General features: G+C 28.2%; 1 protein-coding gene and 1 long non-coding RNA gene across 5 annotated transcripts; one reads left to right on the top strand and one right to left on the bottom strand.

The window, feature by feature from the left end:
• Window positions 1-1,914: 1,914 nt before the first annotated feature.
• Window positions 1,915-7,264, bottom strand: LOC105678080 (uncharacterized). 3 transcript variants are annotated; one of them, XM_067351302.1, is made up of 5 exons: window positions 6,986-7,264; window positions 6,649-6,772; window positions 4,896-4,976; window positions 4,466-4,651; window positions 3,909-4,050 (listed from the first exon to the last, which is right to left on the bottom strand). In XM_067351302.1, exons 1-5 carry the CDS (start codon window positions 7,006-7,008, stop codon window positions 3,976-3,978), a joined length of 489 nt encoding a protein of 162 aa, XP_067207403.1. In that variant the 5' UTR covers window positions 7,009-7,264; the 3' UTR covers window positions 3,909-3,975. The 3 variants fall into 3 exon arrangements, with proteins under 3 accessions (XP_067207391.1, XP_067207398.1, XP_067207403.1); XM_067351290.1 differs by having other exon boundaries at window positions 1,915-4,651; window positions 6,986-7,253; XM_067351297.1 differs by having other exon boundaries at window positions 1,915-4,651; window positions 6,649-6,737; window positions 6,986-7,251.
• LOC136998708 (uncharacterized) lies at window positions 7,261-12,898 on the top strand. 2 transcript variants are annotated; one of them, XR_010889253.1, is made up of 6 exons: window positions 7,261-7,276; window positions 7,374-7,522; window positions 8,036-8,234; window positions 8,596-10,612; window positions 10,865-10,981; window positions 11,423-12,898. It is a non-coding gene; the product is annotated as an uncharacterized lncRNA (long non-coding RNA). The 2 variants fall into 2 exon arrangements; XR_010889251.1 differs by lacking the exon at window positions 7,261-7,276 and having other exon boundaries at window positions 7,336-7,522.
• The last annotated feature ends 1,265 nt before the right edge of the window (window positions 12,899-14,163 follow it).

The following is a 14,163-nucleotide window of genomic DNA, read 5'->3' as shown; positions in this document are numbered from 1 at the left end:
AATTTACAGAAAATGTCATTTTTGTTCTATTTTTAATATAATCAAAAATTAATTATGTGGGTTTAAATAAATAATTTTATTAAATTTATATGTAACTTTTTGTGATAATATTATGCCACGTGATTACTGACTAGACTATATAGAAGTGAATAAATAATTGGAGAAACAAGAAGAAAAGAGAAAAATGCTCCGAATGCACTTTTAAATTAATATTCACATTTGCGTATGGCATAAGTCTAAAGCGTATTTTATAAATTATGCATTCGTAGCACTACGTTGGAAAAAATAAAATCTATAATAGGTAAAACATACAGCACATATTATGATAAACTTTAAAGTTATTTGTACATTTTCGTTGTATTTATACACATAAAAGATTACAAGATACAAATTGTCTTTTAATATTAAATTAATAAATTAATTTCTGCTTAAAAAAACGACTATTTAATTGTTTAAGTGTATAATGATTGGAATTATGTTAAAACACGCAATTTAAAAGCAATTTGAAGATATCATGAAGAGATATACAAGATGATACAAAACAACCTGGTGTCTTTCAAACGTCATATTCTTCAGCGAATTCTAAAACGGTTTTGTTTTCGGCAACAAATTTGTCCAAAGCATAGTTTTTGAGATATAATTAACAATAGTTTGCCACTATTTTTTCTCTTTCTCCCACACGTACGAATCCGGTACAACAGGCGGACAGCAAGGACAGTGCAATGCAACATAACGTGACGCTTGATAGTCACGTTTTGTTAACAATACACTAATTTTAATCTCAGAGTAATTACTGTCTCTATAATTTTTAGGTAGAATTTAGGAAGAAATGATTATTTTCATTAAAATGATTTAACTTGTTACAGATAAGTTTAGTTATTATAGTGCTATTTGCAAAGAAGAACAAAGAAAAATAAATTAAATTTACGACAGTCTTTCCAGTCACTGTTTATTTTATTTGTATCATAGTGACAAAATGTATCGATCGCTCTCAGGTAGAAATCTGCTTCGATTTGTCGAGATTAAGTACAGAGCCTAGGTAGAAAAATTCAGTTTGAAATATTCGTCTAAGTCCAGAATACACCCTAGAAATTTATCTAGATTTTACCAAAAGAAAAAATAGTCGGGAAAATCTATATAGGTTCTAGATTGCCACTGACAAATTTTTCCCAAATTAGATATGAAACCATGGAGCCTGGATTGGCTAATCTAGCTTTAAATACCCTAATAGGTTCAGAATATAACCCTGAAATTTATCTAGTTTTCCCCAAAATAAAATTGACGTTGTATAATATACAATATACGCATAATTGAATAATTGTATCAGTTTTTCTGAATTGTCTTGTACAAATTGTTTTCTTAATTAATGGTCACAATTGTAGTTTTAAGACAATTGAGATAATGAGTGACATTGAAGATACATGAATGTCCTCACGATTGTTGAGGAAATGAAAATATTACGCAAAAAGGAAAAAAATAGAAAAAAGAACGTGTCTAATAATGAAAACCAATTAACAATGATGTTCAACGCAGTAACCATCGATAATTGTTATCACACCACCAATAATCACTGTGCATACGAAGAAGCCAAAGCACATGGAAATTCTTAGTCCGAGAGTGATTTACACATGGTACAAAATGATGAAATTAGCGGTTATAAAAATGAAAGAGAAAAGGAAGTATATATCCCTACTGAAAAAAATCACGTGATAAAATCAAGTGATAAAATTACATAACAAAATCACGTAATTAATGACTAAGTAAATCACGTAATGAAATGTTCCAAATCAGTACATGATTTTTGAAAATTACATGGTTTGAAAAATCACGTAATGTTAGAAAATCATGTGATTTTATAGCAATCATATTTTAAAGAGCTGAATGATAGAAATAGAAAAACGAAAAAATATACAATTTTGATTTAGATATGTTTATTAATTTTGCATGTAGTAATGGAATTACATTATGTAGTCTCGATAAATGTAGCAATAAAATTACATTGTGATATCTTAATTATATGAAAACATTTTTTTTTAATAAAACATTTTGCATATAAAAACTAAAAACATACAAAAAATTCAGGCGTTTAAGCCAGAATTGCGTGTATTCTCTATTGAAAATACCCGTTAAATTGTTTAATTGCATAATTAATAACGTTATTTTCAAGAGTTTTCATCAGTTTTCATCAGTTAAATCGCATAACGAAATCATGTAATTTTATCACGAAGAATTTAGAAACATTTTATTAAATAACAAAAAGGCCTCCAAACATGTAATCTGTTACTTAAATTATCGCCATTTGTTTATAACATCATAATTCTCATTTATACGTAAAAAACGATTAATAAAAATACAGATTCGGCACTGGACATATATACATCATGTTATCTATATTCATAAAAACGCAAACTCTTTCAATGCTGTTAGTGTCTTTTATTATTAAATTATCAGAAATATTTACAACTTTTTTCAATGGTAAAGAATTGTTATTAAAAATATCTTCTTTAATCACTAAATGACAGATAGTGTACTCTTTCCTTGTTGGAATATCGATAATAAATTCTATAATGCGAATAAAATCTCCTTCTGTTGTTACAGCATACGAATTATCTGATCGAATCATATTTCTTCTTGATGATGTGTACAAACATCGTTCTTTTACCATTTTACGATATGTTCGACTTTCATCTGATAATTCAAGTTTTTCTTTCCACATTAAACTAGTTTTATAATGTGGTCCAAAGTATCTTGCATGCGATAATTTACATGTTTGTTTTGCGTTTTTTTTGTCCAGATAAGAAATAAAACTACTTACATTTGAAAACGCTTTCAAAGCAATATGTTTCTTTAAAATCAATTCACTTTGACTCATTGCTATCGATCTGCAAATTTGATGTACAACGCCCTTAGCACCATGCACTTTTCGAACTATTTGACCATTTCCATTTTCAAAACAATAGCCAGAATGAGCCCAAAGTGGGCCCCAATCTGCTACACTTTGTGCCAAATGCAATAGTTGATGGATGTTGTACGTCATAGCAGCTTTGAAATAATAGTGTTCGGTGTAATCAACAAATTTTGTTAATAAAGTATGAGCATGATTGACTTCGTTACGTGTAATACTTTTCTTTAATAAAATATGGAATGCTTCTACTAGAAGTGACCAATGCTTTATCCATATTTCTAAATGTGGAAAACATAGTAAAATCGGTAAACTATAGTAAAGAATCCAATTCTCCCACTCTCTTGCTTTCCAATATTTTCTATCTCGTATGGAACGAGATAAACGAACAATTTGATTGGGAGCTTTTATTGTTAATAACAAGTTGTCTATTTTATTAATATCATTATTGGATAAAGAATATGGCAAGTTGTTTGATTCGATCCAATACCCTACAAATTGTTCCGCTATTCCCAAACAAAGACAATGCATACTATCTGGTACAAAACCAGATATAATGTTAAAACCTTGCAAATTAATTAAACATGAAGGATTTTGTACACCATAAACGGGTTTTCGGGATGTAAGACTCAGTCGCATGTGCTCGATTGTTTCATTTTCAGTTCTTTTAGGCGGTACTTCATTCATTAAAGTATATTTTACACTTCCACCTCTCTTGTAAACAACATAATATCCTGGATGTAAGCACCAACTGCATCCGAAATAGCCATTATACTGAACTATACCCTGCATCGGTGCACGAGCAACAGAGTCTACGCAGCAACATAAGGTGAATACTTTAATAATACGTACTTCATTTGCAATAGTACATCGTACACTATTATTTGACAATTTGTTCATGTGAACAACGTACGGTTTTAAAAAAATATTCATATTTGGTTTATCTTTACCAAACCATATGCCGCACACTATAGGTCTAGAAGTTCTTACATCCAAAGGCAATTCATTTATAATCATTTGAATCGGCCAAATAGAAAATCTAGAACTTTCGAAAATTGGGGATCCATCACTGTTCATTGTAGTTGTAGCAAAATTAAGTTTATCATGTATTGACAATGAGTCAACAAATTCTTTGTATAATATTCCATCTGTAATGTCATCGAATTTTTCATTATTTCGCACTTTTTCGCGCACTACATAATCATAATATTTTTTATTATCTTGAATTAAATTTGCAATTTCGTTATTTACATTAATAATAGCAAAAAAGTCATTATATGTTGTATCTTTCAATGCAATTACAGTATCGCATGTTTGACATTCAACGCGATGATCTTTGCGATCAAACATTGCTACATATTTTTTGCAATTTGGACAAACTGCATGATATTCTATGACTGTTTCTGGATTGAATATTTGATCAACAAGATAGCGCGTACTAGGTAATAAAGAAAAATTAAAAAAACAATTTAACATTTTAAAAAGATCAGCTAATGCATTTTGTGATAAACAATACGTAAGCCCATACTTCAAAACTGCAAGTAAAATTTCAGCTTTACTTACAACTACTTGAGCATTAATAGTCTCATTATTATCTTCATTTTGCATCATTTCTGTTAATCTACTAAAACCAATATTTTCACTATTGATATCTTCAGAGTTGACTTCTTCGTGAATATCTTCGTTATCGCTATCATCTTCATCGCTACATTGAAATAATTCTTCATGTGCATCGTAATACCATGAATCCTGTGGATATAAATGATGTTCATTATAGAGTTTTAAAAAATGATTTATAAAAATACTTGTAATTTTTAAAATTTTTGAGAGAGAAAATACAGAATTAGAATAATATCTTATACATATTAATAAATTAACTTTACTTTTTTTAAAGATCAGACGGATATAAAAAAATAAAAAAGAAATTGATGTGTTATTGATATAAATTACATACATATTGTGAATTATATGAAATTAAAAAATATAATCTTACACGAAAATTTTCATTCTCAGAATCTGATAAGCCATACAGTTCATTCGTGTCATTTATTGAAATCTGAGATACATCTACCATCTGCAAAAAATAAATTTTATATTTTTAAAAATGTACTAAATTAATCCTTAACACTTAAAGGTACAAAGTTTTTAATGCATAGTCTTGTATCAATGAATAAAAAACTTATAATTAAAAAAAACCTATAAAATATTATATTTAGAATAATAAGAATTTTGTTTAATGTCTTTTATACACAAAAGTGAAGCTAATTAAATTGAATAAAACTTTTCTGAAAAATCTTTTTTATGCATATCAAGTATTTATAAAGATTCAAAATAAAAAAGTATAGAAATACAATGTGTGAAATACAAATTGTAGAAATACAATTAAATATTGATGTCTGCCTCTGCATACTACTTAAAAAATGCAAATATCTGTTAATAAATGAATGCTAAGTGCGTTTTTTATAAGAATTTATAATTTTGTAGGCTGAGTTCCACTTGGTGATCGCAACGCTCGTGAACATTATCTATCTTTCTTTAACTTTCGATGAAAAACAAAGATAAAATGATTCCACAAGCGTTGCGATCGCCAAGTGGAACGTACCTTTAGTATAAAGCAGTGCTCGGAATTAGTCTGAACATTTCAGCCGATTTCCGTGGTATACGCCTCCTTTCCTCTCCTTACCGCGCGCGCCGCAGCCGCTAGGGCCAGCGCCGCCGAGCGTTAGGAGCGGCACTATCTGATTAGGTTCTATGAGTAGGTTCTTCTCCCTATTTATTAAAATTTAAAAAAATTTATTAAAATTTATTAAAAATAAATTTTTTTTTAAATTTATTAAGTGGAAATATTTCAATAGATTTCTACGTCACCCATGAGGTACTAATACTGACACGTTTTTCAAAAAGTGGTTTTTATCTACATTATTGCATCAATTGTTCATTCTCATAAAAGGCTAAGAAAATCTAATTAAGAAAATCTCTTTTACATATATATTTTTTTTTAAATTAAAAATTTATTTTTATCTTTAGTGGAATAGGTCTACGCGGGGGAAACCATTTAAAAAAAAACGCGTCAGCATTAGTATCTCATGGGTGACGTGGAAATCTATTGAAATATTTCCACTTAATAAATTTAAAAATAAAAAATTTATTTTTAATAAATTTTAATACATTTTTTAAAATTTTAATAAATAGGGAAAAGAACCCACTCATAATCAGATAGTGTCGCTCCTAACGCTCGGCGGCGCTGGCCTTAGCGGCTGCGGCGCGCGCGGTAAGGAGAGGAAAGGAGGCGTATACCACGGAAATCGGCTGAAATGTTCAGACTAATTCCGAGCACTGGTATAAAGTATTGTACACTAACTTGCTCTAATGCTGACAATGATTGTTGATCGTTATTTTGCTCAATAAATGGATCTTCATGTGTTGATAAAGATTCATGATAATTATGTTGTACGAGTTCCATGTGCTGGTCTTGTACTAAATGCAATGATAAGTCAGAACTAATTGTAAGTTGCTCATTGTTTCTAATATTTGCTAACAATGCTTCATTGGAGAATGATAGGCAAATACTATTATGTTGACTTGTGTTATCAGAATCTGTATTGTCGCTATCACTGGATGATTGACGATTACAGTATTCCTAAATGAAAGCAATAAAATAATATAATTATGATGCAAAATGTTTTTATATTCTACACTACAAGAATAGCCATTTAAATATTTTTAGAAATCTGTATAATACTTACTCGCCATTGAGCATCTTCGACACTGTTATCACTGCTTTCATCACTTGATTCACATTCTATATTTCTCCTGTATTGACTCGTTCTTGGCACTTTTAGAAATTTTTTTTCGAGGTAATTATGATACCTCCGCATTATATGTTATTAATATTTATATAATTATAATAAGAAGAGAAGAAGAAAACAAACAAAATACACATGAACGGTCATGAACGAGAATGACGACTTTTTGTCGTTAAAACGGGAAACACAATGCAAGAGAATAGCGATAGCGACAGAAATAGCACAGACTATAAGGCGATAGACACAGAATTCTCGACGAAAATTTCATCGCTATTACCTGTTCCGTATTTCTATTCGCATTGCATCGATATATGCATTCACAAATGTGGATTTTTTTGTTCTTATTGTTATGTTTATAGATTAATTTTATTGCTATCGCTATTCTCTTGCATTTTGTAAAACCCGTATCAGACGACGTATTAAAGATTGAGATTAAAGATTGAAGATTGAAATTTTTGACGTATCAGAATAAAGAACTTTTAGTTTCTTTTGTTTCAATTGGTCAAATTTCAATCTTTAATCTTCAATCTTCAATACGTTGTCTGATACGCGCTTAAGGGTCTTAAAGGTTATAACGCGCAAATTCCGTGTAACAATGAACATAGACATAACTGATGTAGAGTCTGTGATCGAGTCCTGAGAATCAATCATTGACGGCATTTCAGCAATTCGCAACACGTTTGTTTCTGAGATCACTGTTTCCTACCGAAAAATTCTCGTTCAACAGTAACGAGTCTTATCAGAGACAGTGAACGATAAATAATGAACAAAATCAATCGTGTTTTTTTTATTGGATTGCAGAAGCACACATGAGGTAAGTAATAAACATTTTTTATAAAATTTTTGTTCTCAGTCTACTTGAATAGTGAGAAGAGTGATTCATTTGATTTAGCAAAATGTGTTGCTAAAAAAATAATTATAGAGCAAATTAAAATATAAATTCTTTTTTTTGTATTTTTTTTAGATTACATAACCATTAAAATGATGTTCTCAAAATAGTTCAGACAGCACCCATATCCAAAATACACTCAAAGAAAATATCCAGAAGATATCCTATCATCCCAAAAACATTTTCTAGACGTTTTTTTGGTATGCTGTGCGATTTCATGAGAGATGTTATCATTTATCTCTATTCAAAATAGTTTATGATTATTTTTTATATACATTGTAAGAAACATTTAATTTTGTTTTTATTTATGATTTAAAAATGAATTCAATATTAATCATAATATAAATATGTAATACTATATCATTTGAATCATTTTCTTATGATAGTTAAAAATGTTTTTCAAGTTTTGAAAATGTAATTAAAAAATATTTTTTATAGGGTATTATGGATTCACAAATTAAATTTGCTAGTGTACGTTATTTCAATGATGAGAGCAAAAAAATCCACATTATTTCTATTGACAAAATAAAAGATTTTACAGTTCTGGATAAGTATGAAGATCCATATTTTGTAAAAAGACTGAATACTATAACCAATGAAGAAAGTTTGATCGCAGCTCAAATTATGGAAGTAGGAAGTATGTACAAAATTTATTCTTATAATAACTTTTAATTTTAAGTGAAAAGTTAATACTTTTCTTTTTTTCTTCAAATCTTTTGCGGTATTCTTTGTTTTCTTTTAAAACTTTTTTCTACAAACTGATTTTTTCATTTTTTTTAAATTTTGTTTGTTATACTCCATTCTAGCTTGGTATTATGTATGTGTTATGTAAAAAGATTCTGTAATTTATTTTTTTGTAGCTTTGATATTACTTTCTCTTATAACAATAATTGTATTATTCATTCTAATCTTTTACTGAATACATCTAATAAGTATTTCTTCTTTTCAGCAAATAATGTGATTTTATTACGTTTTTACTAATGTGTAATTCTTTGCAGCTAATGAAGAGGACTTGAAACATAACAAACAACGTTATGTCTTTAAAAAAATGCGCTACAGTGATGCCGTACAAAAAATATTAGATAAAAAAGAAATATTAGAAAAAGAAAATCCAGAGCCTAATGAAACTCAAAAAGAAACGGTAATATTTCAATCACGTATTGTTATAAATTTTTACAAACATTTAATTGTTTATTTTAATTATAACTATTATTTTAATTATAGCTAGTATACTATTATTTTTATTTTATTTATATAATGTACATATTTTATGATGTTCAAAATTCTTAAAAATTATGAATTTTTAAGGAGTTTGATAATGAAAGAACATCGAAAGAAGGTGATGAAAATATAATCAAAGAGAAGTTGAAAGCTTCAAATCGTGACGATATAATATTTGAAAGGAACCGTGAAAAACTTTTTGATATTTCAATTGCTCTAGAAAAGAAAATTCAGTCTTTACAAGATGAAAACAAAAAATTACAATTAGAAAACAATAATTTGAAAAATGATATATTCTTTTTGAAAGAGAAACTTCATTCATTGAAAACAAAAAAACAATTATTTCCTGAAGGTAAAAAACATTAATTTTGAAAAAAAATTGTTTTTTTATTTACATAATTTTTATCAATGTTTGGCAATGTAATTATACAGAAATAAAGCGTCCGGCATCACCCAGCATAACCAGTACTCCAAAGAAGATGAGAAGTGAAACAGTTAATGTTCCCTTACAAGATGCTGTTTTCAGTGAACCTAGTACTTCTCAACTAAGGAGTGAGCAATCTTTATTGCAAGATGACTTTTGTATTAAAGTTTTAGCAAAAAACAATAAAACAACTCAAAAAGCAAAGAGTAATAAAAAAAAACAAAGAAAGAAAGCAAAAAAAATAAAAAGTCAAAGAAAGATAAAAGAAAAAAATAAGAATAAAGGAAGTGACCTGGATTACGATTCTGATCAATATATTGGATTAACAGATAAAGAGAATATGACTACTTGGAACGACGAAGTAAGCGGAACAACTGTAAGTTTAGATGTAAAAAATGTTGTTTAAATTAAATTAAATTTAAGAGCTCCACAGGATGCGGAAACATTTGCCGCGCAGCAAAAAGCATCGTAATAGCCAATCAATTTACAACTCTTCCATAAGAGTGATCTTGATTCCAGCGTCGTTTTTTGTCGCACGGCAAGTGGTTCCGCGTCCTGTGAGCAGGAACTCTAAAGGCCGTATTAGATTACGCATTGAAAATTTAGATTAAAGATTGAAGATTGGGAATTTGATCAATCGGGAAGAAGCAAACAAATATTGCTTTTTCCTGATTAGTCCCAATCTTCAATCTTTAATCTTAATCTTCAATCCGCAATCTGATACGGGCTAAAGGCATTTTTAATGTATTCGCGAGAATGTAGCGATGTGTGCTTTCCGCACTTATAAACTCAATATTTTTATCTTGTCACGCACATCCTCGTAACGTATTTTTTGTTTTACTACGTAACTAGTTTTTGTTTTACGTTTTTGTACGTCGTTTTGATAAAAACAATAATTCTTTTGGAACTTATTTTTTTATTTTGGGAACTTAAAATTTAAGAAATATATAATGTGTGTTATTAATTAATAATATTATTAAAGAAGATTAATTAAAATTTAAGTATTTAAGAAACATACAACTTAAATATAACTTGAAAATTATTAAAATTATTTTAAATCTGTATTTATAAGTTAATTCAATAACGATAATTATTAGAATAATTTCTAAAACAATAACAAAAATTTTAATTCCTTTTTTTTTAGATTAAAATGATGTACTTGAGGTACGGTATCTCAATACCGTATATAACATGGAAAGAAATAAAGAAGTTGAAAAGACCTTCTTTATTTGTTAGACAATTGAGCCGAGCACTTTGGGGAGTGCACAAATTGATGAATAGAGCTGTGTTGTTGGAAAGAAGTAAAAATAGATTGCCCAACCGATCCCCAAGAAAGCCACTAACACCGGTAAAAAAAGCTGTTTTAAAAAGTATGTATAACAGAAAAAATAATCACTTTGTAAAGAATTAGTTATTATTGGATTATTTTATTAATATCACTATTAAAGCTAAATCATTATAATACAGGTCGAAAAAACGTCTAATAGACATCTAATAGACATTTATTTGGCTTAATAGTGCTATTAATAACATTATCCAATAATAAAGTTAGGATTTCACACACTCGCATTTTTAATGTACTCCGTCAAAATGAGCGTAATATAAAAACTTATTTCATCTAGAATGCTATTCAGCTTTTATCGAAATGCACCACAAGAAAGAAAAAAAACAACTGATAAATAAATGGAGATGTTACTTGAGCATCTACATAAATTTTCTTATTGAAACAGAAATAAAAGGTAAATATTATTTTAACAACGTCAAGACAAATAATTTTTATCTGTTAAAAGGTAATCTTTTTTTGTTTTTCTTTAATGAAAAATTTGTAAAGGCAATTAATATAATGAAATTAACCCTTAAAGCATAGTAGTTTTTTCTAATAATAAGTAATAGATTTTTTTCTTTACTTTGTTCACTTAAAAAAAGTAATAAAATTGTGTTTACATGTAAAATATAGGACATTGAATTAAATAAAAAATTTTTTATATTTTAAACATTTTTTAGCATAGATGATTATAACAAATAAATAAACATTCTAGATTTTAGAGGAGAATCTTAGATCAAAACACCTTTCAGCAAATAAACACCAAAAAATCAGAAAACAATATACTTCAAAAGTACTTAGTATTTAAAAAATAAAAAAATGTCTTAATAATAACAATGTTAAAAATGTTTTGCAGAAGAAAAACAAAGAAAAAGTATTTGCACATCATCCAACTCATCAGCGTCATCAAGTTCTTCACACAATAGCAATGATTCAAGTTCCAATGAATCATCATCAGATGATGACTAAAATAAGCTTATAATGATATATTAATCACGTTTTTATTTATAACATGTTATAAACAAATGGCGATAATTTAAGTGATACATTACATGTTATTTTTGAGACTTTCGTTATATAATAAAATGTTTCTAAACTCTTTGTGATGAAATTACATGATTTCGTTATGCGATTTAACTGGTCAAAAAAATCGAAAATAACATGTAATTAATTATGTGATTCAACATACAATTTAACGAAAATTGTTTACCAAAGAATGCACGCAATTCTGGCTTAAACGCTAGTCTGAATTTTTTATATATGTTTTTTTGGTTTCACAATTGTTTTTAATATTTTTATGTGCAAAATGTTTTATTATAAAAGAAATGTTTTTATATAATTAAGATTTTGAACTAGTCAATAAGTAATTCATACTTTCATAATGTAATTTTATTACTACATTTATCGAGACTACATAATGCGTTTTCAAATGTAAGTAGTTTTATTTCTTATCTGGACAAAAAAAACGCAAAACAAACATGTAAATTATCGCATGCAAGATACTTTGGACCACATTATAAAACTAGTTTAATGTGGAAAGAAAAACTTGAATTATCAGATGAAAGTCGAACATATCGTAAAATGGTAAAAGAACGATGTTTGTACACATCATCAAGAAGAAATATGATTCGATCAGATAATTCGTATGCTGTAACAACAGAAGGAGATTTTATTCGCATTATAGAATTTATTATCGATATTCCAACAAGGAAAGAGTACACTATCTGTCATTTAGTGATTAAAGAAGATATTTTTAATAACAATTCTTTACCATTGAAAAAAGTTGTAAATATTTCTGATAATTTAATAATAAAAGACACTAACAGCATTGAAAGAGTTTGCGTTTTTATGAATATAGATAACATGATGTATATATGTCCAGTGCCGAATCTGTATTTTTATTAATCGTTTTTTACGTATAAATGAGAATTATGATGTTATAAACAAATGGCGATAATTTAAGTAACAGATTACATGTTTGGAGGCCTTTTTGTTATTTAATAAAATGTTTCTAAATTCTTCGTGATAAAATTACATGATTTCGTTATGCGATTTAACTGATGAAAACTGATGAAAACTCTTGAAAATAACGTTATTAATTATGCAATTAAACAATTTAACGGGTATTTTCAATAGAGAATACACGCAATTCTGGCTTAAACGCCTGAATTTTTTGTATGTTTTTAGTTTTTATATGCAAAATGTTTTATTAAAAAAAAATGTTTTCATATAATTAAGATATCACAATGTAATTTTATTGCTACATTTATCGAGACTACATAATGTAATTCCATTACTACATGCAAAATTAATAAACATATCTAAATCAAAATTGTATATTTTTTCGTTTTTCTATTTCTATCATTCAGCTCTTTAAAATATGATTGCTATAAAATCACATGATTTTCTAACATTACGTGATTTTTCAAACCATGTAATTTTCAAAAATCATGTACTGATTTGGAACATTTCATTACGTGATTTACTTAGTCATTAATTACGTGATTTTGTTATGTAATTTTATCACTTGATTTTATCACGTGATTTTTTTCAGTAGGGATTGGCCCAACTGGGATTGCAGGGAATATTTTAGAGAAAAATTTTAGATTCTAGCCTGTACCAGATTGGATTATAGAAATAATTATGGTACAAACCAAGTAAATATCTAGGAAAATTATAGGTCTCAGCTGGAGTGCAGATAATTTTTTTGAACAAATTCCGGACGTAATCTTGGACGGACCTGGATTCAGCGGTAGGGCCTATTCGATTTAGGCGTCTTAAACTTTACACAGAGCCTAGCTAAATTTTCCACCTAGAACTCAGAAATATTTTTGAAAAAATATATAGAGCCCTGATTGTTTCCAGACAACATTTTTATCTTCAAAAGTAAAAGGTAAAAAACGTATTCTTTTTCACCGATATTTGTTTTATAAATTCTGTATAATAATAACTGAAAAATTGAGTTAAATTTCTTAATATAGCTTGGCACATAGTGCTTGTGAATTGTTTTTATTTGCAGAATTTAATTATTAAATTTACATTAATAATATAATTTGTATTTTTGAACAGTTTGATGCAGACATATCTTTTTGATATATTCTTCAAGCAAGTGTAGAGTTTTTATACTGTAAAAATAAACACGTTATCAACATAAGTTTAAATTGTTTATTTTGCAAACAATTTTGCAAACGCAGACGTAAAGTTAAAAATATTACCGTACAACCCAGGTAGAAATCTGGTCTAGGAGAAAGCCTGACCCTGAATATTTTTCCCCGAGTATAGCTTGGATCTGTCCGGGAAATCTAGCTTGGACTCATATGTAATGGGAGACGGCGGGCATGGACGGATACGTTATCTAAAATGTACTCAGGCCCAGGCTTGTTTCTACAGTTTTTCCTAAAAATTATACTGGAAATTATACTGGAATCCCGCCTAGGGCCCTTATTTTACTCGGGTTTTCTCCTAGATTGTTCGATATTGTATTTTGCGGATGACGTTCCTATAGACGTTTTTGTCGATTTGGGTAAAAGTGGCATTAATCTAGTTCGTAAAATATCCAGCAACTGATCTGCTTGATTGTGTGGAATTTGGTTGGTT

This window comes from Linepithema humile, chromosome 1, assembly GCF_040581485.1.
Source record: "Linepithema humile isolate Giens D197 chromosome 1, Lhum_UNIL_v1.0, whole genome shotgun sequence".
Taxonomy (NCBI): Eukaryota; Metazoa; Arthropoda; class Insecta; order Hymenoptera; family Formicidae; genus Linepithema; species Linepithema humile.
This window is presented reverse-complemented; position numbering and strand designations above follow the sequence as displayed.

What these genes read in the sequence shown, in the direction of transcription:
- LOC105678080 (XM_067351290.1), bottom strand. Translation starts at nt 7,008, where the DNA reads ATGCGAATAGAAATACGGAACAG. An exon ending in TCGAAGATGCTCAATGGCGA is followed by an intron (nt 4,977 to 6,648) that starts GTAAGTATTATA and finishes TATTTTTTGCAG; the next exon opens with ATGGTAGATGTATCTCAGAT. An exon ending in CTGAGAATGAAAATTTTCGT is followed by an intron (nt 4,652 to 4,895) that starts GTAAGATTATAT and finishes TTATATCCACAG; the next exon opens with GATTCATGGTATTACGATGC.